This window comes from Oxyura jamaicensis, chromosome 12 (genome assembly GCF_011077185.1).
Source record: "Oxyura jamaicensis isolate SHBP4307 breed ruddy duck chromosome 12, BPBGC_Ojam_1.0, whole genome shotgun sequence".
NCBI classification, from domain to species: Eukaryota; Metazoa; Chordata; class Aves; order Anseriformes; family Anatidae; genus Oxyura; species Oxyura jamaicensis.
In genome coordinates, this window is record NC_048904.1 from 10,743,885 (window position 1) to 10,768,435 (window position 24,551).

Here is a 24,551-nt window from a genome sequence, read left to right on the forward strand (position 1 = left end):
GAGACCTCTGGTCTCTGCCTCTGGCCCCCACGTTGTTAGCTCCAGTTCCCGAGCACTCTGCCCTGAGGAGGGAAGGGAAACTCATCAGTGACTCCATCCAGCACAGGCCGGACTTCGAGGCAGTGGGATCTGGCCGCTACTGGGAGCAGCGTGGGCTGATTGACGGTATCGTTACCTGCATCCTTCGTTCACAGAAACTTCCCTTGGTGCGAGCTGCGCGGCAGGAAATTGGTGTCTCGCCTGTCTGGCATCTCGTCAGCTCTGGGTCCAGCGCTCACTGTGCGAAAGGTTTTCAGAAAGCTTAGTCATCCAGAGTGAGACGGAGCGTGGTGTTTCTGCAGGAGGAGTGTTTGTGAGCCTCCAGCTGGACGTGTCCCCAGGACGTGGATGGGCTGGGCTGGAAAGAATTGATTGAGGTTAAGTGCTGGCTCTTTGCGTTTTCTCCAGAAACAAGTAGAAGAATGTAGTTATGATTAAGAACATGAAATTGTGTAACTGCGCTTTTTTTTTGAATTACTTGAAAGAAAAGGCTTTAGTGCCTTCTGTAAGGGTTAACGGCAGAGTGGCCACATCAGTGGCTTTGTCACAAAATGTAGTGTTCCTTGACACTTAACTGAAGTGCTACAGTGTGAATGCAGCAAATTACTGGATTGCAGAATTGATTGTGAGTTGTTGCTGCTTTGCCCATTACAAGGCGTGTGAATGCCGCTGGAGTTTTTAAAATGTGTTGCTCTGTGCAAAACTTTTAAGTCAGTAATGATGAGAAAAATTACCTGGGAAATTAGAGTCAGTCAAGTAATATTGATGGTTCATTTGTCAGATTTCTGGATAAGCTTTGTCTAAATAATTTGGCAAACAATTTTCTCTTAATTCTCAAATCCTTTGAAGCTTTTCCAGCTCATTGTTGTTAGAGACAGGGCTGTCTGTGGAGATGCATGGTCAATGTCGGCTGAATACGCTGACTTTGCAGGTGTAAGGCACTGAATATCAGCCTGCTGTGCACAAGTAGCCTAGATGACACCCTCACCTTCTGACAGATACTGCCAAGTGTGGTAGCAGCATTCATCTGTGATGTTCTCCTTTCTGATTCACTTTCAAGGAAGCGCAGCCTCTTTCCTAAGAAAGTCTTGTTGCACAAGGAGTAGAACGAGCACCAATCCAGCCCTAGGCAGCTGGGTGAGGAACTGACATGCAGCTAACGCTGCGGTTATGTCTGTAGTTGGCTTTAGCAAGGTCCTGGGGATGCGGGTAAGTACTCTCTGCTCTGTCTTCCGTTTTGGAAGCTTACATAGCCAGAGCGTGAGAATGAGGTAGCAAGCTGATGGGATCACCCTGTGTGATTCTGCTGTTAGTGGCGCTACACCAGCAGGTCGTTGTTCCAAAGGTGTCGGTGCTGCCCCATGAGAGCAGCAGACCTTTGAGGTAGGGTCCAACATTGATAACACAGATCCCCCGTGGGGAGAGGAGTTACAGCCAATGCCATGTGTGCTCGTCCACAGGTGCTGGTACTATTGCACTGATTTCTTTGAATTTTTAGGAGTGAGAAGATAAACTAGGAAGAGACCATAGCTAGCTCTGCAACCTCCATCTTAAAAGGTCTAAAACCTCTTGCTCCTACCCCCAGAAAGTCCACAGCTCATGAACAGATACCTGCAGGATCTGAGGATGTATCGCTTACAAAACAGGCGATTGCTGTGGGGACAAAGCAGACATGAGTTTACTTTGAAATTATTGAGGGTTTGGGTCTTAAATAGAAGACTCTCAGAAGGGTAGTCTCTGGGTCCCTCTTTTCTGGTCCTGCTCCAAGTGCTGAAGGGTGTGTGCATGTTTGGCAGCAGCTAATCAAAGTGTTCCCATGTCCTGCTGTTGCTGGGACCCAGAGCTATGCTTACTCCTCCTGGCTAGCTGAGCCTGCGGTCTTTCCTGCTGTAGGCCATCAGATTTATAAGTCCTAATCATTTACAACTGACCGTATATTCTAGTTCACAGGATCAACCTTGCCTTTGATATCATGACTTGCTCTCTTGCTTCTATGGTCCTCTGTCCCCCTTTGCAGAAGGCAATACCTGATAAATTTTCCGAGGGATTCTCGGTAGTCTCACCCAGCCAGCATCGCTCCTGTGTTCCTGAAAGAAGCAGTCCAAGGTCAACAGCCGCATAGCTAACTTGCTGCCTTTCCCTTTGTCTCCTTTTCCTTCCAGGAGCTGTTAGTTAACTCTGGATAAATGTCAGCCGCCAACGAGCAGAGGACAGGGACCACAGACGCCTTTGGAAGGCCCAGCACCCTTCTGGATAGACGCTGACCAAAACCGGTGCCTTCTGCCCTTCGCGGTCCAAGACAACGATGTGATTCCTCTTCTAATTGCCTGCATGTATTGGTCTCGGTGAATGCTTCTGGAGTTGGGAGGAGGGTCCTGGGAGAGGGGAACACTACTGCTTCCTTTCTTTATTGTAATACAATGCAAAAAGTTGTCTCGACCCCAGCACAGCTTGTAGCTTGGAGGCTTGCCCCGCACAGGCCTAGTTGACCCTGTGCTAGCTTTTGTTTCACCAACCCATGTCTGAGTTTCAAGAGCTGTTATCTTTGTCCATTTGCTCCAGAAAAAAAGGGTCTGAAGTACTTGGAAATAACCCTGACTAGCCTGTTGGGATTAACTGTTCCTAGCATGCTCCCATTGGTTACACCAGCAGGCTCGTTTTCTTCCCTTCCAAGGTTCCCTCCTAAACAATAAAGTGTTTAATGGTCACTGTGTGCTGTGAGATGCTTTCAGTCCCAAGAGTTTGTAGATTGCCATTTTCTGCCTCCTACCTGTGCCAACAAAAACTCCCACCAAGTGTGGGGAATAGAAGTATTTCCAGTCATAGTTTATAAATCACAGAACTCGTTCATTTTGGTCTCAGGCTGAGTGAATTTGGCTTATTTGAAAGTACTTGGAAGAGCGCAAAGTCCTGGCTGGTGCTGGTGAATCATACTGAAAAACCCTTTTCCTGCTGAATGCAGAGCCCCGGTTATCTTTCTTTGCACCAGCTCTTGTGCACAGCTCCTCCTTCCTCTGCCACAAAACACCTCCCTTTCAGCCTTGTGCTGGTTTTGTGCCCTCCGTGCGGAGCCGAGGCACAGCGCGAGCTGTGTGTGTCTGACATCTCCTCCAAGAGATAGGTGCAACAGATTTGCTGAAGACGTGTCAGCAAAACAGGGGAACAGGTCTAGCTCGGTAACTTCATCCCCTTTCTCTGGCTGTGGCCTCTCCTCCGTTTGGCAGTTTGCTGCTCGTGTCCTCTTTGACTGTAGCTGACAGATTCTGAAGAGTGAGAACGTGAATTTTTGGAGGTCATGTCAGAGTTGTAGGCAGTGTTTATGAAAATGGATGAGGGGGGCTGAGAACTGTTTTCCCTGTTATATTCTGCTTCGTCTCTTTCCTTTAGGCAGCACCTTAGAGCTTCATATCTTCGGTAAAACAACAGAATTCCTTTCCTTCTTCTGGAGCCTTGATGCCACAACTCTCTCCTTCCTCAGAAGTGTTTGCCTACCCGTGGCTCATTGTTAGTCTCAGATCTTCCAAAAATTCCAGCTTTTTATCACCGTGCAGGTCAAACTTGCTGTCCCCAGAGGAAGAAAGAGAAGTTTCCAAACCAAAGTAGGACACTTTGTACGCTCACACCTGTTTGTAGCAGCATTGGGTGGGCTTCTGCTGTGGCTGCCATGCTGGCTTTTGGATCCGCTTGCGATAGTCAGGTTCTGCGGAGCCGCAGGACTTCTGACACCGCGTGTGGAAATTTGGAGCAGCAAGGCCTGTTGCTGACTAGATTTTAAATTATTGTTGGTCTGAAGAGAAAAATACCTATTTTGTCTCTTCCTCATTTTCCTCTTGCCCCCATCCAGTGTTGCTTTGGCATGAGTTATTTGCATGTCATTATTTCAGCTGCCCTAAATTGGGGGGGACTATGATGCCAGGGCTGATTATGTGGCGGCACTGGACAATTTTCTCTGTTAGGCAACTGTAATACATTTCCATGTTCTTTTATAATGAGCTTTATTTACCAAATTGGCAATTCCTCTGTTGAGAAATAACTGATTACAGCATTCAGGGAGTTGCTGTCATCTCAAGATATGCAGGTGTCTGTGGAACATAAACAGATGTGATTGTTCAGACGGTGAACTCAATTGATAGAGGGTAGGGGAAAAAATCAGCCATAAAATCATAAATGTAACATCTCCAGCTAATGTTGGCCAGGTGCACTGCGGCTGTTTTGCAGCCCAGCAAGGACAGAGTGGCACTCTCAGGCCGTCCAGCACCTCCAGACGAGAGACTGCTCGATTATTAGTTGAAAATACACCTCTTGCACATCATCCCACTTCAGTACTGGCTTGCCTAGCCCTCAGCCTCTGGTGGCCTCTGTGGTCAGAAGTTAGCTCATCCTGTAGCCTTAGAGTTGGAAAATCCTGTCCGGCCATGCGAGGTTTGATTTTGGAGCACTCTGATGAATGTCTACAAACTTCCCGGTGATCCTGTGTTGTGGGGATTGTGGTCCCGTCTGCCTTCCAGACAGCCCCTTCCTTTGGTGTTGCATGGGGCCCATGAGTGCTTTTGTTGCTGCTGTTGCCCTGATCATCAGCTTAAATATCTGAGCCTCGGGAAGAACATGATGAGGAGAGATGTCAGTAGGAAGCTGCCAAAGACGAAGCTCCATTTGCAGAGCCTCAGAAGCCACCTGAGTGAAAAATCTACAGGTAGCACAGCTTGGAGTGTATTTTTTTCCCCTGCTACTATTCTTAACTCTTTTTTTTTTCCCTGCTATGTATTACTGAGGCCCTTGCAAAGAAGGAAGAAGCCCCGCATCTGCTCTTAGGCTCCCTCTCCTATTTCTCCTTGACTGCCTGGTGGCTATCCAGAGCAGTATTTGTTTTTCCTGCAGGATTGTGGCAGCAGGTGTCAGTTACGTTCCAGAGTAGCAGAGATGGTTACTCCTGGTGCCTGGTGGCCAGTGTTGAATAGATGTCCTCATCACACAGCCACCGTCACAGTCGGCATGAATGGGAAGCTTGGACAAGAAGGATAAGCACGGGCTGAGTCTTTTGTAGAAGCGGAATCGGAGGCAGTTCCCTCCAAGGCAAGTTTGAGGTAGGGTACGGGCAGTGAGCCACACTGCTGTCTGTGCTGCACGTGCTGGATGAAGAGGAGCTCTTTTGTGCCCAGGAATATCCGTGACCTTTCTCACCTACTAAAACCCAAACTGCCCAGTGCCAGATGCAGTTCAGCTCGATGCTCCATTCAGCCGAACAGCTGCATGTCCATTTTGCCTGCCCGGTTTCTGCAGTTCTGTGTGCAAATTGGGTAATTGTGTGTACGAATGCATCCAGTAATTCAGCTGCAGCGTGCACAATTGTGGTAATTTCATGTAAAAATACAGGTTTTCAGGGTGCCCGCTTTGCAAGTAGGAATTGTTTTAAAACTGGCCAGATGAATGAAGGAACAACCTTTTTATTCGTGCATAATTTCTTGGTGTTGCGGGAAGGAAAAAAAAACAACAACACAACAAAGTTAGAGGAGATACAGCGAATAACAGAACCGATAGAATTTTTCCAGTAGGCTTCAATAGCTTTTTAAATGAAACATTCAACAAGCACTTTGAGATTCCAGCGTGCAAGGACATCTCAGGCTCTCTAAGCACCAAATTTGTGATCTTGCATATAAACACAACCCATTGCCTCCTGTTGTTAATATTTCACACTTGGCTTTGCAAGATGTTTTATCTAATATCCTCTCTGCATTCAGGCTTCTACCAACTCTGCCTTGTCCACAACAAGAGAGGCTGGAGGAGGAAGGCAATTGCCAAGCGTGTCTGTAATCTATGTAGGAGGGTTTTGTGTAGCTGTAGGGGGAGAAGAGTAAGTCTCATTTCCTATTTTATAGTCTGCTGAATCCTGTGATCTCGTGCTGTGCGCTCCTTTCCTAGGCAGAATTTTTCCATTTGTCTTTCGGGTTGTTGTTATTTTTTATTTCCAAACTGGTTAAAAGTGTTTGTCTGTAGCTTGCCGCTAAATTGTTTGCGTCTGATTCCCTTAAAACGCTTCATTGCCAGCCTTCTGCGCATCTCGGGACCATGTTCTCCAGTTTGCCTGCTTGCTTGGTCTTTTCAGGTTAGAAGCAGTATCCACACAAGGACCCTCCTCTCCTTCCTTCCCAGTGCCTCTCACAGCTGCTGTAATTAGATGCACCTGGTTAAAATACAGCCTACAACTGCAGCGGCTCTTTCTGCCACCCCAGGGAGCTGTCGCACCCTTCTCTTTTCAGCTGGCACAGCACCCCAGGAAACTTGGGGCAGCCTGATGGGCTGTTCGGAGCCCTGCGGGTCCACAGCCCCACACCTGCTCTCCTTTTTAGTTTTATATTTTTCATTTTTATTGTCCTTGGGGGGAATGGATGTGATATTCCTGCCCCAATTCTCATGACCTCCTTATCTGTCAGCCTTATCACTCTGCTCTTTGTGCACGCCTTGGCTTCCCGTCACTTCCCCAGCTCTAGGCTGACGTGCTGGGAGACTGAAGGGTGATGTGGACTGAAGTGATTAGCCTGGACCAGTAGTCGTCTGGGTGCTGAGCTTGTCCAGGGCAGTAATGATGCCCCTCTGCCTCCCGCCCCGGTGTTAATTACGCCGGCAGAGTGGTGGTTGCACAGCCTGGGGCAAAGCTAGAGGGAGCAAACAGAGCGGCTGTTGGTCTCAGGAGGGCTCCGTGTCAAAAGTGCCTTGAATTTAATGACACACGTGCTCTTTTCAGACTTTTTACAGAGGTCAGCAAGCACATGGCAAAGAACTTTCCTTTGTCATCCTGCTCGGGAGAGCAGCAAACAAAGTTTAGTTTCCAAGTCAAAGATGAAATCAGCTGCTCCCTCCGGGGCATGTAACAAGCTGCACCTGAAGCCGGTTTCCCCTTGCAAATGGCCTAAATTAGATGTTCTTCCTGCTCTCCCTCGGTGGAGGAGCTTGTGCTTGATCCAGCAGTTCCTTTTGTGCAAAGTATTATGAGATGTTTGTGATAGTGCTTGTCTTGCTGCCCTGCAAGGCTCTTTGTGGGGGCTGTAGCATGAAGGACTTGTTGCTGAGGGATCTTGGGGGGGAGTTTGGGCTCCTGCCTTGCCCGCTCCTTTGTTTTCAGGAAATTTGTGTAGAAATAAATACAATTTCTGCTATCTTTGGGACAGATTTACTAATTAACAATAGCCCAATCAAAGCCCGTTGGCTTACAAGTCTCTTTTTGGAGACTTAGGACCCGCTCACCCCCTTATGGATTCATTAAACTCAATTTTAAATTTCAAAATCCTCCTTGAATATTGAGTTAACATGGGGTTGATAGCTGTGGAGTAGGTTGTCTTCATCTCCCATCTCCTACTGCTAACATTTATAGCAAACTGGTGCATGCAGCTAAGTACATTTCCAATTTTTTCCCGTACACATTTTTTTTAGAGTTACCATCGCTGTTTAAGGTCGGGAGAAAACAGTGGGTCACCCAGACTGCCGAGTAGGAAATGACCCAGGGCTCGGAGCAGCTCTAGGAAGCCTTGTTCTGCCTCGGCGTTCTGAGCATCACACCGGAAACTCGGAATCCTTTTGGGTTCTCTGCTGCTGGTCCTTTGAAATATCTGTTTTCTGTAGCAGTAAGGACTCATTTCTGTGGGCTGCACCTGCTCTGGGGCAGCTGCTCCCTTCCGAGGGCCCCGTGCACGGTGCTGTGCGCTATCTTGGGTAGCATTGGACCGATTGCCTCCTTAACCTGCGTTACGTACGCTGAGGTGTGTGAATGGAGAACTCAAACCCTGCAGGCAGTGAGAACACCCCTGCTGCTGGGGTAACCTCAGCTCTCGTGCCGTGAGGCTGCCCCCAGCCCCAGGGGCTGCTGCTCACGGGTGCGGGACACGAGGGGCTCTGTTCTGCCGCGTGGTGCTGGGCACTCGCCGAGGTGCTGGAATGGCTCCATCTGCCAATTATTTTTCTTGCAGCTTTAGATCGGTTTTGTATTATTTAGTTCTTGAACTGCCTGAGCTAATTTCTATAATGGGCACCAGCTGAGGGACATGAGTGACACTCCCTCAGCAAGAATGAAAAGGGTGTTATTTTTTCCCTCCTACGACTGCTTGAACATCCTTCTGTATCCATTCTCTCGGTGATGGAGTCCATCGTCATAGCGAGCTTGATTTTTATTTTCTATGAATGGGGAGTGCCACTGTAAGTCAGGATTAGCTAAACATAACATTAAAAATAAAGCACGGCTATTAATTTAATGGGTTCCTCGTTACAACCGTCATAAAACAAGTAAACAGGAACTCTGCCAGGGCTGCCATGCATTCCCCCTCCGAGCGGCTGAACCAAGGGAGAGATTTGAGTTTTTGCCATTTGATAAAGCAGTGAGCGAGTGTGGCTTTTTAAAAATTAATTCTTTACTTTTCCTTCAGTAGCCTTTCAACTGCTGAAGAAGCCTGGCTGGTGACTGTGATGAAGCTTTGTGGCTCTTAACGAGCCGGGGGGGAAATGCCAGTTCAGGACTTAGCTAAATCATATCGGCAAAAAGAAAAGCTTACAAAAGAAAGAGAAATTGCTCTTTATGGGCTGCTTCAATGAAACAGCCTTCATAGTCCCTTTAATCCTTATTTACTTATTTTTCTTTTGCAAGCCTTCTTTGTGCTGCGACTTTTTCCCTCTACTCCTTAGCTTCCAGTGTGCCGTTGCCAACTCATGGTAACCTCCTTGGACCGCCGTTGATTGGATTAAGTGGATCAGCGCTGTGCAGCTGTGATGCCCCGCGCTGCACGTAGGCTGAGCCCGGCATCCCCGTGCGTCGCAGGTTTCCAAAGCCACCTTTTGCCACAAGGGTGCTGCTGCTCCCAGGCATGGCTCCATGATCGCGTCTCGGCGGTGGGACGGGGCACAGCAGAAGGCTCTAGTGGCACTGGCAGCCTTGGAGGGCTGCGTTGTCCAGCCTGAGGCTTACCTGGGGGCTTATTCCAAACCTAAATCAGGGGCTTGGGCAGTGCTGGGGCGTCTTTGAGATGAAGATGTTAAAAAATGAGAAAATGCTCAGCTCTTTATCTTACTGGTTTATGTAGTGACTTCTGGTACCCTGAAATATTCATTCCCAGGCTGGGGGGGGGCAGTTTAGAGAATGGAATACCCACAGTAATGCCATTAATGCTTGGTGGCTGCTTTCCCTGCAATCCCAATGAAGCCCAGCCATGAAAGGTGAGTGCCAGCTGCCGGTTCCACCCCGCCAGTGCTTGGCCTCACCTCACCCTTGCCAGGAAGAGGAACCGTGCAGCCTGAAGGAAAGGGTCACGGTTTAGTCTGTGTCCAGACAGACGGAGAGAAATTCAGCTCAAGTCTGAGCCGATAATCTTCTTGGAAGCACCCTCAGACAGCAGGGTCTGGTTCTTCAGCTCCTTGAAGAACAAAACGTCATCTCTGGGTGCTGCGGGTGGTCCTGCATTGCTCCTTGCAGATGTAAAACTCGAGTAGTTTTGTTCAAGGGTTTATTCAGCCAGAGAACGGGGTTAGAGCTATGTAAGTTATAGGAATCTGATGTCAAGGTGACAGTATACCAGGGTGGCATCAGGACAAAGAGGTACGTTTGCTTTTTCCTTGTGACCAATGGGTTAGTTGTTTCAAAGCATGGTTCTGTTGCTGCTGGCTAAAAATCTTTGGCAGCGCAAGGAATCACACAGAAAAACGAGGCCCAGGTGCCCACCATAATTTAGTGTCGATCCTATATCATCCTTCTGAGCACGACCATGGTCACTGCCCACCAGTGCTTACCTTGTGTGATTGCCTGGGAGGCCCAGGCCATCGCAGCTCTCTGGGAAAACCAAGGCCACCTATTAGCAGAGGAGGTTTTTAACGAGTTGTGCTTAGAGGGAACTGTGCTGTAGATCACTTCCTAGTCACCCCTGGGATTGAAAGTTGATGCTTTAACGCTGCTACAGACCTTCCAGCACTCCTGGGCAAGTAGATGACAATATAATCACAGCTCATCCTGGGAGACAGAACTCTGCCATTCTTAACTTGAAAGAAAACTAAATTTTAATACGGAGTACAAGGTAAAAGATTCTGAAACTCAGAAGCCTTTAGCATTCACCGTGAACATGGGCAGTGCAGCAAGAAGTAGGAAACAACCCCGCTACTGTCAGCCAGGGCTCCCCAGGCAAAGCTCCTGGCGCTCTGTGCTTTGGTCCAGAGGAGTTATTTCCACCCAGCCTTCTATTTTAGGTTAAGCAATTTATAAACTGGTCTGTAACATTTTCTCTTGTTATTCCACATCCCCATGAATCCTCCCCGCAAAAAAAAAAAACCTTTCTGGGTTTTCAAGTTAGAACAAGGCTCTACCTGCAGACTGCAGAAGAACCTTTCATCTCACGATGCCTCTGCGTGTGTCCAAAAGGGCCAAGCCTGGCCCAGCGCTGTCTTGCCCATGCTGAGTCTGAGTTTTTGGGAGAGGACATAAAGTACTCATGGAAAAGAAGTGGCAGAAATAAACCTTTGACTGTTACCTTGGGCAAAAATAACATCCAGGGAACGGGGGCTGAGGATAGCTTTGCAAACTGATGCTGCTGTCTCTGCCTCCCTTTTTTTTGCCCCGTGAGTAATTGAGTGTTTGTGTTTTATTGATGCCAATAACGTTCTGGCTTGAGCTGTTGGTATACAATTTGATATTTATTTGTTATATCCAGACTTTGTACTGTCTGGATTAATCCTCAAGTTAATCTGATGCTGCGCTATTATTGTGACAATTTGACATTCATGCTGTATGTTGTGTAGCTAATTTATGTAACTCAATTTATAAATTACACAAATTGGTTACATAATTTACCACATACCTTGTACACTTCACTGTAATATTCCCAGTTTGCAATTTAAACAATCCTTATACTAAGAACAATTTACACTGAAGACTCTTGAATAATTTTGCAATCTATTCCTGGACAGATAAGGAGCCAAGTTTGTTAAACAAACGTGTGCTGGTGTTGGGTTTAACTTATTAATCACCCTGTCCCGCTTCCAGGCTAATCTGCATCCCACGTGTTCGTCCTCGATGGTGCCGTGCTGGCGGGGCCAGACCAGCGCTGATACCCAGCTGTTTGTCCTGCCCTTTCCGAAGCTGCCGGGCTGCAGATGATGGATTTCTCCTTCCATCACACCAGGCTTTAGCAAAGCTGACCTCCACATGAAAAACAGCTCTGCTGCATCCCTGGGTATCACCGCCCATGTATGTGATGGGTGGTGGTACCACTGTGGGGCAGAGGGCGAGGAGGGGGCTCTGCACGTGCCTTTGTGGTGATGTAGGGCTATACGGGTGGCGGCTGAAGGACGTTACCTGTGATGAGTCCTCCTGATATCTCTGCTTCACTGCTTCATGGTGCTCATAACCCCGTGGCACCTCGTCAGGCATTAATTTGGCACCCAGCTGCTCGAACCACCCATCCTACCCCCAGGCTGTCACCCACTGACCGATGCCGCCAAGCACCACAGGTACCCGGCCTCCAAACAGGGCCGGTGGGAGCACAGGAACGGAGATCTGAAGCCATCCCTGGCCACCAGCCCCCTCCCTGTGCCACCCGGTGCTCCCCAGCCCCCAGGAGGGGATCTGTGCCCCCCGTCAGCCACCTGGCAGCGGGGGAACAGTGGCTCTTCCCCATTCCTCCTACTCCCCTCGGCACCGAGCGACCTTTCAGGCCCAACAGCCGGGCTCCGTATGCGCACACGGCCCCAACACGTGCTCGAGCCGGACCCACGCAGCCCCCGACCCTGCGTGGGCAGCCCCCGACCCTGCTGGCATCTCCTGCGAGCCCGAACAATTCGGAGTCTCTGCTCTCCCTTCCCCCTTCCTCTTTATTCTTGGCAAAAAAAGGTTAATTAAACTCAGAAAATATCCCTTTTCTCCCCCCTCCTAAGCATGAGACTGTTAATTTTCTCTTTAAAATTGTATTTAATTAATTCCTGCAAAGGCTCCGACTATATTTTTTTGGTATAATTTCTCCCTTTGTCTCTCTCTCTCTCTCATTGTTAATCCTTGCATATTCAGTTTTTCCCCTCCCTTTTCCCCTAGATTTGAAATTCTATTACCATTTCAGAAGGCAGGCGTTTGAAGAGAAAATTGAATACCCGTCCAGTCTTGATAAGAAGGGACATTTGGTACGAGCGGTAATTTGCGAAGCAGATTTCTTCCCCCTCCCTCCCTCCCCACATTCCTTACCGGGGGGGTATTATAGGGTACGGGGGGGCTCCTTTTGGGGCCCCTCTGCTTTTGGGGTACCCCCAAGTGGGGTTGTGGGGACGTGGGGGCGACCTGTGTGGGGGTCTGCGCCCCGACAGCGGGATGGGGGAGCCCCCCGCGGGCTGCCCCCCGTGAGGGGGCCGGAGCCCCCCGTCAGCCGGCACCAGGTGGCGCTGCCGCCCCGGCTGTGGGCCGGGGCCCTGGGGCCGAGCTCCGCGGGGCTCTGAGGCGGTGCCGAGGCCTCGCCGAGCCCCCTGCGGCCGCCCCTGGTCCCGGGCCCGGCCCGAGGCGGGGGAAGGGCCCGGTGCTGAGGGCGGCGGCCGCGGAGAGCCCCGGGGAGGCCGCGGTGCCCGCCCCCTGCCGCGCAAATGGCGGCGGCTCGGGCTGAGGGGAAGGGAAGCGCTGCCCGCCGCCTTGCCCGATCCCCTGGTTTCCCTCAGGGCCGTGATGCACGTTTGAATTTAAAAGCGGAATTGTGCTTGGGATTTTTGTTTAGAATTAGCATCAGGAGCCCGGTGCTGGCTCAGCCCTGAGAAGGGGGGAGCAGGGTCAAGGCGATAGCTGAGGGATCCCCATCCGCAGGCTTCCCGTGGCAGCCGTCAGAGCAGCCGATGGGATCCCTAATTACCAATTCCATAATTAAAAGGCATTTGCTGACCACTGCTGTGTCTTGTTTCTTGGCTGTGAATGGGGCAGGCGAGCGGGGGCAGCAGCTGCCTTGCATGGTGCTGTGGGCACGTTGCTGGGTGCGAGGGGAGCTGTGTGGGGACGTCCGCTCGCTGCCTGGGGTGTTCTGGAAATGGCCTCAGATACTTCTGTTGGGTTTCCCATGGTAAAGAGGCAGTGAGGCAGTGAGTGGGTCCTTTTGGTGTGACCTAACCAGTCGGTGAGACAGGAGGATGTGGCCTGGTGCCCGCATCCAGCATCACGTCCCTGGGTGAGGGGCACCAGGGGGCTGTGGGGTCCCCCAGCTCTGTGAGGGGCCGGCTGCCCCGCAGAGCCTGGTCAGGGGCTGTGCTGCCCTTGGCCATCGAAGCTTTGGGGTGCCCCGGGGCCAGCTGCCACGGCTCTGCTCCCCGGCACCGTCACTGGAGCAGCAAGGCGAGGTATTTTTAGCATGTCGCTTCTCGCAGGCGGTAATTGGTTTCTGAGGGTTTTTGCTCTCCGTGTTCCTGATTGTGCTTCACAGCTTGCAGGGCAGGAGACGTGCGCCCTTCTCCGCTTTGCCTCCTGGCGGGTCACTGCGGGACCCCGACACCGGGCTCTGCTCAAGCCCTGCCTGCTGAGGTTAACCGCAGCCCCACTGCCTGGCAGGGAAAGGCCCTGGCTGGTCGCAAGTACCTGCACCAACAGCACGGGGCTGGGAAGAAAATGCAGCTCAGTGGGTTTCAAGTCCAGGTTTGGGGATGCAGTGTCCCTCGGCACCGTCCCTTCGTGTACTGAAAGCTGCTGCTCCCCTCGCCAGCAGCATGTCGACCTCCCTGCATGCAGTGCTGCGCCTCCGGTTTGATCTTTCTCGAGACAGGTTCCCCATGTCGGGTGAAGGTTTAATCTCTCTGATTTTATTCTTATTGAACAAATGTTTAAAACGCAATAAGAAGAAAATGAAAAAGCGCTCGGTGCCTGCCTTTCAGCAGCTGGTGACGGGCTCGGCTCTGTGGTTAGCAGGGACTTGACAAATCCCAGTCCCTGGTCCACGGGGAGCCGGCAGTGGGACCTGGGTGTCTGCGGGGTCCTGAGTGACTGGGGCTGGCAGGAGGGAGCACACGGGGCTACTGCAGGGGCCTGAAGGATGGAGAAGAGGTGTTTGGGGGTCTGGGGGAGAGCACTGGTGGCCTGGGAAGTGCCGGGGTGATGGAGGCCGGCAGCCCACCTGAGTGAGGGAGATTCCCTCCCTAATTGCATGGGTTTTTACAGCCTGGAGCCCAGATGGATTGCAGCGCGCGCAGCCCCGTGCTGGGCTTTATTACAAGCTGGTTAATAACTCCGTGCTGGATGGTTTGTTAAAGGAGTTAATTTACCCTGGACTATTTGCTAATTTAGGCTGCGAGGCTTGGCCGAGGCCACGCCGGGCTGAGCCTTTCCAGTTTCACCACCAGTGGCAAAATTTGCCCTTTGGGCTCGTGCCTGGCCACGGGGCTGGGCAAGGAGGTGCCTGGCAGGTTTGGGGTCCCCATGGGGTGCCCGCTGGCATCACCCTCCTTGTGCCCTGCAGCTCCCCTTCCCGGCTGCGAGCAGCAGGGGCCACGTGCCCATTAGCAGCCTGGCTAACGAGTGTGCTCAGCTAATGAATACTCCTGGCCGTGGTGTCCTGCGTGCCCCGGTCACCCCCAGGTAGCCGAGCTCCCTCACGGCGCCGCGCTGCCAGCCGTCTTTAAGAACACATATTGACATTAAAAAAGGCCCCTCTGTACCTATTAATTGAAGTCATTAAATTTAATGGGATGGTTATTGCATGTTAAATAAATACCGGCTAATTATGAAAAACATATTTGCCAAGGTTTAACTATAGAAAAGATGCCTCAATTACATGGTTATTAAACCTCAAAAAATATACACTTTTAATAATGAAGTGACATTTAAATAACATACATTAACTGTCTTATTAAATGCTGCTTCTTTTCATATTTGAGGACTTTAATTTAGAGCATTTTCCCTGGCACTAACTGTACTATGCATCATTAACTGTCTTTCACTCATCGTTTTGTAAACTTTTTTTATAAATAGGCTGAAGTGTCTGTAGTCGCTTTTGTTTCCCCAGCTCCCAGCGCTCCCTTCGGGTGGCGGGGATTTGCCAGGGAAGCGAGCACGGAGAGAGGGAACTTCTGGGCTGCAGCTTCACAACACGAAAGCCCTTCCTCAGGGTGCTAAACCCCTCCCTAAATCTGCCATCCTCAAACACGCAGGCAGCTGAGCTTTTCGGGATGTCTGGTGCATCGTTGCTGGAAGGACGGCTCTGCACCTCTCGTTTTTCCCTGTGAGGAATAGCCAGGAGATGGCGGAGCAGGATGAGAGGTGAAGGAGCACCGGGTTGCAGTGGAAGTACTGGGCTGGTTCTGTCTCCACCACTGAGCCCTGCAGTGACCTGAAGGCGTTCTGGGGAGCCTGCAGCTCTGCGGGGACCCGCCTGGCACCACTGCTGGGACAGCAGCGAGCAGTGCAAGCAGCGGGCTTTCAGCCTCCTTCTCTTTAATGCATTTATTGATTGCAGTGAACACGTCAGGATATAATTTAGAAATCACTCTCCCAGAATCAATTAGAGGCCTTGCTAGTAATTTAGGCGCCTTTTAGTTAAAGCTCCTGCCCTTCCTCCGCTTGCACGCCCACCATCCCCGCTCTGCTTTGCGGGGACTCCTGCCTTCCCTGCCGGCTGACGCTGGGTCCCGCTCTGTCTGGGACTGCCGGTGCCAGCAGCTCCTGCCAGCAGCTCCGCTGCTTTTCTGGGAATCCGTGCTGCCCTGGTCGCCTCCCAAACCAGCCCTCATTACAGGATGTCAGTGCCAGGATGCAGCGGCTCCCGGACCCGCTTGTAATGTTTCCTGAGTCCGCACCGAGGTAGATAAGCCGTGTTTGGGAGGCCCCGGCGGGCAGCAGTTGGTACAGAAGCACTTAAATTAATGATGAAGAAATTAAGTCACTGGCAGCGGGGGCTCCCTGCCTTCCCGGCGGTGCCGGGCCCCATCTCCGGCTCCGGAGAGGCTTCAGGTGGTGGCAGGCTCTGGTGTGGGTCCAGCAAAGCATAGGTTTGTTTTGGGGGAGAATCTGAGGTTTTGCAATGTATCTCGTTCCACGGAGGGCTGACAGGCTCTCCACTTGAAGTTCTCGTGCGGCACGATACGGGGCAGTCGGAGCGTTCTGCCTTGGTAAGCACCAGCCTTCTTACTCTGATTTTGGCATCTTTAATACTGCGGAGTTTATTTAAAAAATGGAAATGAAACATCCTTTTAAAATGGAAATATCAGGCTCTTCTCCGCCAAGACACGGCTCTTCAACCATGTCTAAAGAATTTTCCTGTCTCTTTTTTTTTTCCCCTTACCATGGTGATGAATGTTCATCAAAACAGTTGCAGGTTTATGTGCGTGTGTGTTTTTTTTTTTAAAGCCTTTAGCAAGTCACCATTTTCTGATGGAATAAAGTTGAGGGAAAAAAAAAAAAAAAAGAAGCTCCAGGCTGGGATGGATTGGATTTGAGGCTTTCTCTTTGCTCTTCCTTTCCTACCTGCTGCTACAGGTGCATGACTTCAAGTGAAACGTCCCTGCTCTGTCTGGGCAGCACGTTGCACATGGAGTGGTGATGGCCAGGACTCCTGTGGGGCCCAGCAACCCATGGGGACCTGCCCCACTGATTCCATGCTCACCATTTCCCCTTGTTCTGGCAGCAGGAGAAGCACGGTGACTTAAAAATCCATCTCTGGGGGCTCGCAGGTGGGAGCTGGAGCCCGGATCCCTGCTGTGTTGTTCACAGGGCCGGACATTTCATCCTCGCCGAGGTGTGTGATGCTTCTCAGGGGATCTCTGTGCTGCAATATCACATCCCTGTATAGGCAAATTGACTTAAGTAATGGTTTCTGCATTTTTAAGGTATATTTATCATATCTTTTATTGAATAAAATTAAAGCGGAATTAGAAACTAAAATAACTTTAATTACGAACTTCGTGATTCAGTATGTTGTAAATCCTTCAGCATAATATTGTGCCATAAAAATGCTATTTTGTGATAATTATTATTATTATAATTAATGTTCCTTAATTGCTAATGTCGCAGGCATGCGTTATCTCCCAGGTTTTCTTGCAGTGTCTCCGGAGGAGCTGCTCCATGGGGGATGCGGAGGGCTCAGCCAGATGCGACGCGTGGTCCAGTGATGGGGGATCGGGAGGGACGGGGGCTCTGGTCGGGGCTGGAAAGCAGCCGGGCTCCCCCAGGTTCCCGAGCCCCCGTGGGTCCAGGGATGTTGGTGGGTGCCTGGAGGTGCCCGTGCTGTGCCCTGCATGTGGCCTGGCTGCTCCGAGGTGCTGGGGCTGCCTGGCTGCTGCAGCAAAGTGCCACCGCGTGTGCCACCCCCTCCCTTCAGCAGCGTGGGGTTCCCCAGTGCTGGGCTCCTCCTCGCCCTGCTGCACGCAGCCCTGCTCCGTTTCCACGGGGTGCTTCTTTTTCGGTGCCCACCAGGAGCCCTGCGATGTGTGCCTGGAACGACGATGAAGAGCAAACACGACGCCAGAGCCTGCTGTTTCCGAAGGGGCCCGATTCTTCGCTGCCACCCCCAGGTAGGCAGGAGGACGCTGTAGGGAAGCAGCCTCCCCAGGGGCTCAGCTCCCACCACTCACTCACACCCTGCAGGGTGCGAGCAAGGCAGGCGCACCAGGGAGAGCTAAAGCTGTCCAGAAGGAGGGCAGGGGGCAGCCCCAACAGAATTGGGGCTCCCCAGCACTGATGAACGCCTCTGCCCGTGCTCGGTGCTGAGCACAGGGAACCAAAGCGGCCTCCCTTTGGGGCTGACCCGCTTCGGGGTGCGGGCGATGCTCGGCGCCTCGCTGCGTGCGCCGAGCAGGCCGGGAGGTGCAGTGCCAGGAGGTGGTGCTCTTTGTATTGGCTAAGCCTAGCACCTCAAAGCACCGAAGTCCTCTTACCAGCAGAATGAGGAAGTGGAGGGATTTATGCTTCGGCTGGGCTGGGGCTCTGCCACTCATCCCTCACTGCCTTGGAGGATGCTGCTGCTGTCTCAGAGAGCCAGCCCCGAGTCCTGCTGCCGGCCCAGGCCCAGGTGCGAGGGAGGAGCGGGGAGCAGAGGGATGCAAAGCGCCTGGTGCCAGGCACGTGAATTTTTTATGTGACCCGGAGGCCTCGCTCATACCAGCATGGGGCTGCCCAGGAGCAGCTGAGAGCAGCAAGGCACGAAAACAGCCACCGAGCCACCTGCTTCACAGCGGTGAGCGTGTGCGGGGTGAAGCTGAAACCAGGATGCATTTTTAATGATGCAGGCAGGGCTGGGTTTCTTTAAATAAGACTAGGCAATGAATATGCACTCTGTAAGCCGTGTAGTGCACAACAACTGCATTATTTACAGCGGCTTCTTCCTTGTCCGTTTTAATTTTACATGGGTACCGGAGAAAACGAAGGGGCTCCTTGGCGTCTCGTGGCCGCCCGCTTGTCCCACGCGGAGGAGATGAATTTCTCAACTCCGGAGGATTTGGTGTTCATCTTTCTGCTGACGTGGATGGTGGAGGAGACAGCCAGCCTGGGAGACAGAGCATGGCACCTAGGAGTAGGGCAGCTGTGGCAGATGTGAACATGCTGCCCTACAACCCGCGGGTCCTTTCCCTAGTGTAAATGTCTCCTGAAAGGAGCTGATGGGGAGATCAGGGGGCTCGGTTTTAGTCTTGCTGGTGCATCATCTGGTCGTAATTGTCATTTCCTGCCTTCTCTGCGTGAGGGCTGTGTAAAAAGGGTGTTCAGGGAGGAAATAGGGCAGGTGGGAGCGAGCAGCAGCACGGTGGCTGCAGCACGGGGGCTGGGGTTGGCTCTGACTTTCCCCCGGAGGGATGCGCTGCCTGGTCCCAGCCGAAACGGTGAGCCCTGACCTACAGTAGCCATCCGCAACCGCTCGGTTTCAGAGTCAACATCTGCTGCCATGAACAGGGGGGCTCTTCACACCTCTCTTAAAGCCGTTGGGTGAAACTATCTCACCTTTTCCTATCTCTGCAAGGCTGACAGCAAACCCCTGCCTGCCCCCTCCCTCCGTCCTCCCCCAGGAAAATGCCACGGAACCTGCTGCAGCTGGCCGTGACGTGCGGCTGAGTCACCGAACGCCACCAGCGCTGAACACGCCGATGATCGCGCTGCGCCCTTCTGCAGGCTGCAACAAATCAAAGCAGCCGCGTGGGCTCCAGCGGGCATCTCTGCCCAGCTTCTGCTCCGTCTCCTGGCGGGGTGGGAGCCCCCAAACAGCGGGCCTGAGGCGGTGGCACCATGTCCACGGTGCTGGGTGGGGGACGGCGCCGTGCCCCTCAGGCTCTCTGCAGAGCGGTGGAGTCAGGAAGTGACTTTCTTTCTTCCCTTCAAAGTTGCCCCGACTCAAAGTCAGGCCTTTCTGCTTTTGGTTCCTGCTGCGCAGGGAAGCCTGGGTGTGATTCATCAAGGGATGTCTGATTTGCTTAGCAGGGAGCCCTCGGGCTGCCGGGAGGAAGCACAAAGTGGTTCGGCAGCGGCTGCAAAGGTGGGATCGGAGTCCAGGAGCTGACGGACACGAGGATGCTCTCCCCGGGCCTGGGAGGGTTGAGATGGCAGCTTGACGGCCTGGAAAATAGGCTGAGATGAAGGAATATCAATACGGAGAGAGAGCTGTTCCTGGCGAGCAGCCCCGGGGCAGCTAACTGAAATGCTGGTTGTCTCCCAGGAGCTGACAGGTGTCTGCATCAGGCTTCCTGCTAATTAAGCGCCGTTGTGAGTCACGGGCAAAGGGATGGAGGAGCCGGGAAGAAGCTCACCCATGAAGGTATAGCTGGGGGGGCTCTGCAGGGGCTCCCTCCCACCTGGGGAGGAGCTGTGGGAAGGACTGGTGCATGTCAGGTCATTGTCAGGTGAGGGATAAGCAGTCGTGGCGCAGGCAAGTCTTTAGGGAGCTTGGAGAGGAGCAGAGCTTCTTCAGGACACGTCCTGCTGGGTGTCCGTCCTCTCCCACCATGCTGTTTGTCCTTCCCTGGGTTCCACCAGCTCCTGGAGCTCCCACTGCAGACCTGCGGGACCTCGCAGGAGCACCACAGCACATCTCACACCCATCCCAGCACCAAAACACTCACAGCAGGGACCCCCTTCCCAAACCCCTGGGTGCATCGCTCCTGGCCCAGCAGGCTGGAGAAATCACGGGGCTCCCAGGGCTCTCTTTCTCCCAGTCCTCCTTCCAGGTGACCTCCCGTGCCCGGCCGACCTTTCCCTTCCCAGCCCCGGCCAGGGGGAGCTCCTGGCTGTAATTAACAGCAGCGCTGCCTGCCCGCTGAGGCCTCTAATAGAAAATTTCCCCATTTGAAGGAACAAGAGCACAGCGGGGCGGAGGAAGGGGCCGTTCATCAGCGATGCTTTGCGGGTGCCTGTGGATCCAGAGGGCGTCCGTAGCAGCAGGCACGGGATGAAAGCAGGCAGCAAAGTGCCCTCCTTGCCAGGCAGGCTGGGGAGAGGAGGAATGACAGCCCCCATGCCACCCCACGTCCCTTCCCCATGTGCCTCTCCAGTGCCTTTTGCCTGCTGGCCCTGCCTGCGTTTGCAGCTGTGATCCCCTGAAAAATGGCTCTATTCATTACCCATTTTAATTTCAGTCTGGATCCCCAGAGCTCTGCAGACACATTTTGTTATCCTGGCTGTCAAGAAGCTTAAAGAGCTGCTGACGCCTCCTGGAAAACTTTGACAAACCCTCTGTTCGGGCACCGTGCTGCCTCCCCAGCCTGTCTGCCCAGGCTTTCCGCTCCCTAGTTCTTTATTAGCAACGATGTCTGCGAGGACAGGAGGAGAGGAAAAGCCCCACCGCTGACATCTGCGCAGAACCGATCTCCTCTCGAGGCCCCTTCCCTTTCAGAGGATGCCCTGGGAGCTGAGCTGCGGAGGTCGGGTGCGAATGTCCCCAGAGATCAGATGTGCTCTCCGGGAAGCCAGATGTCACAGCGGAAAGGGGCACTGGGCTTACCCCATCCCCACACATCGCTGCTCAGCGCAGAGGGTTTAAACCGGTGGTCGCAGACTCGGGGAACCATTTTAGGTGGTCCCCGGGAGGTGAACAGGGGAGCTGATCTGTGCCTGAAGACCTGTGGGCACCGTGCAGGAGCCTGTGTTCCCAATGGGAAATTTTTAGCAGTCAGAAGCTGAAAATGGTTGAAAAATCACAAATTTAGCCACTTATTTATAGCCCCTCACCACTCAGTTGGACTGGATTAACCCAGTGAGCTGTGCGGAACAGCTTTCCCATCTATTCTGGCTCTCTTTGGCGATCTAATCCTCTCCCAATTAGTTTCTTTTTACATAGTAGTTGTCAAGCCGCTTTTAGAGAACAAAATGCCCCTCGGTCTCTTCGGTAACATAGGAAAGTGCACCAGACACACCGAGAACAGATTGTCTCTAAATGTAATTTTGGTCAAAGTTCTGCGTAAGAAGTGCAGAGTCAGCCGCATGCTTTTAGCATAATGAGAACGAGCCAGCCGAACTCGTAACCTCTGTGGTTTTGGTCCAGCTGAGAACGGAGTCATCTTCTGCTTCAAACCCTTCCTCCCAGCGCCCCGCCGAGCTCTGAAATTCCGAGTGCCTTTGAGGTGCCACTCACGCCGGCTGTCCTCGGGGCACGGCCGGTCCCCGGAGGTTCCTCAGCTGCAGGGGGATGAGGAGGCACGAGGGCTGAGGGGGAGCAGAGCAATTAAAAAGCCATCAGAGGCAGGAAAAAGATGAGGCTTTCGGAGCTAACGAGGGGCCAGCTGCAGGGGTGAGGTGCCCAGACCCTGGGGAAAGGCACGAGTGCTGAGTGTGGCCCTGCTCTCTGGGCATGGTGCTGGACGAGCCATCGGGCTGGCCGTGGGGGGCTGTGAGCTCTGTGGGTTGCTGCAAGCCTGCATCTCCTCCCCACCTCGTCTGAACCCCAGAAACCTTCCTGCTGTGCACCTGGGCCCCTGGCATGGGGGCTCTTGTTTTTTTTTGTGTCTGTTTTTATTCCTCTCTGTGACTGGTACCCCCTGCTCCTGACCTCTAGCAGTGTGTTCTGCGTAACCAGTGCCATTTTCTAAGGTAACACTAACCTATGCTAACCACTGGAAATTGTAGATGACAAAAAGCTACCCTGGTTGATAAAATCTTGAATAAAACCCCAGGTATAACCACAGCCTCGTGGCCAGTTGTCATTCTGCCAAGCCCTCCTAGAGAGCCTGCCTGTCCCCAGGTGACACTGTCGCGTCTGGAGCTCTTTGGAAGCTGGAGGCGTGCTGGTGAACAGGGTGCCAGGCCTCCTTTCTGAGCTCTTCTGAGCTCCTCCACCTTGGTTTCATTCCTCACCGCTTTGTCAGTCCATCACCCTCTCCTTCAGCAAGAACAAATCGCTCGGGCTCCCTTCCCACCGGTGCGGAGCTGGGGAAGGGGAGCTGCGGAGATGGTCGGAGCCCGGCGGGGCTGTGTGATCCTGCCCTGCGCGCGGAGCGAGCACGGGGATAATACGGCCCTCTTCCCCGCGCCTGCAGCACGAGATAGTGGCCGAGAGAGCAAGGTGCCCGCACAACGCTCCCGAGAGCGAGCGGATTTACGGGCGGTGCTGGGAGCCTGCCTGAATATCTCCCCCTTCTTCTTTGTGCGTTTAAGAGGTTTCGCTGTCTCGCTAACTCCCCTGAGAGGCCCAAGTAGCAGCCTCTTCGGATGTGAATACCTGACAAGTTTTTAATGTGAAATGAATTCACTAAATTTAGTCTCTTGGAGGGGAAGAAAAAAAAAAAAAAAAAAAAAGAGAACCGCTTCTTTCAATCTGGGGGAAGTGATCCAAACCCCAGCCGCTTCCCTGCCGTCAGAGCGAGCTGATTTGTTCTTTTCTCCTCTGTCTCAAAAGCTTTTAAGTCTGGGCCCCATGTGTGCCTGTGCACAAATAAGAGGTGGGAGAATGGCAGGCACCGACGCCGGTGTCTCAGGGGGAATATGACAGCTCCCAGCTCCTGGCCTCCACATGACAGATGTTGACGAGGGCAGGGTGGGGAGAGAGACAAAAGAAAAACCTGTGAAGAGGGCTCTCTTTGGGTCGGAAGGGACCTCTTGTCCGAGTCTTGGGGATGCCGCCTTTGCTTTCAAGTGGACTTTGCGCAAGCCACAACTGGTGCTGAGGGCTGGAAGTAAAAACACCCTGCCTGGCATACTTGTCTGAATCACCTGTTCTCCACCCCATTCTCTCTTCCTACCCTCGCTGGAGCCTCCAAGGTCCACATTTCTTTGTTCTGGCTCCTGAGGTTCACCAGGAACCTTCTGCTCTCCTTTGTTGTCCTCTCCCAAGGACCAGAGTAGCCTCTGGGCTCTGCTGGCTGAAAGAGGCCTCCTGGTCTCCATGGCTTCGTGAAGGTTGCTTCAGCCCAGGTAAGGAGCTGTGTACGTGCCTGTAACTGTTAGTACAGGTGGAGGCAAGCACATGTGCTCCGTCGTTGGAGGTGGAGGTCTCCATGAGCATGTCCACACGTCCACACAAGGTGAGTATATGCATTACTGCAGCAGAGCTGATGGCTGGCTACTCCAAAATTCAATGGTGTGCATGAGGCTGAAGGGCAAAGTGTGCCTTGGTGGTGCGGTTTTGGCTGGCTGTGCCCTGGGCGAGCAAGCCAGCTGTGTCTATTGCCCTCATGGCACTAGTGCCTGGATGCCCACCTGGCCTGTGGTCGGGGTTTGGAGGCTGTTACCTCGGTGGGCTGTGGGTTTTTGTGGCTGGAGGGCTATGAAGCTTGCAACCCTGGGCTGGGGGAAATATTCGCCCCCATGCTGCAGCGATCCACCACTCCATCTCCTGGAAGGAGAGTGGCTCCACACCATTTATATCCCGCGTATCACCGGTGAAATGAGGGGACGTGCAGGCCTGATTATGAAGACTTTATTTAGTTCTGCTTGCCTCTAAAAAGGTCATTTCCCAGCTGAGAGATGCAGGAGCAGAGGAGGATGGTCACTGGTTTCTGCAGGGCCTGCAGCCGCGCAGGGACACCGGGGCAGCCCTGTGCTGGGGACGGGGCACGTGGGCACGGGGCAGCCGTGCTCTGGTTGGCGTGAAGTAAAAAGGAGCAAGAAGGGGGATAATGAAGATGATAAAAATGGCTGGCACCGAGCGTGTTTTAAGAAGACAAATAATTAACTCAGACCACCCATTCATCTTTTTTTATGGCTTTTACTATATTTCCCCTTTGTGATTTTAGTCGTAAGCGGCGTGGATGCGGTGCCAGTGGAAAGATGCTGAGCTGGCAGCTCCGCAGAACAAAGTCCTGCCGTTATCGGCGGGATGGCCGCCGGGCCGGCGGCGCTGCGCTGAGGTGGCTCCCAGCCGCCCGCTGCCCCTGCCGCCGGGCTGGGCTGGGCCGGGCCCTCCCAGAGGGAGAGGCAGTGGGGGAGCGGTGTGTAGGGCTGTGTGTAGGGCTGTGTGTAGGGCTGTGTGTAGGGCTGTGGGGGGGCTGTGTGTAGGGCTGTTTGTAGGGCTGTGTGTAGGGCTGTGGGGAAGCCGTGTGTAGGGCGGTGTGTAGGGCTGTGTGTAAGGCTGTGTGTAGGGCTGTGTGTAGGGCTGTGGGGGAGTGGTGTGTAGGGCTGTGTG

General features: G+C 52.8%; 1 protein-coding gene across 2 annotated transcripts in view; it reads left to right on the forward strand.

Moving 5' to 3' along the window:
• Nucleotides 1–16,887, forward strand: part of CHCHD6 (coiled-coil-helix-coiled-coil-helix domain containing 6) — a 124,092-nt gene extending 107,205 nt beyond the window's left edge. The window contains exon 9 of one of the 2 annotated variants that reach the window (XM_035337669.1): nt 16,493–16,887. In XM_035337669.1, coding sequence (XP_035193560.1) covers nt 16,493–16,510 — 18 coding nt within the window. In that variant the 3' untranslated portion in view covers nt 16,511–16,887. Of the gene's footprint in view, nt 1–2,201; nt 2,748–16,492 lie in introns of those variants that run through there. The other variant, XM_035337668.1, reaches the window with a different exon arrangement.
• The last annotated feature ends 7,664 nt before the right edge of the window (nt 16,888–24,551 follow it).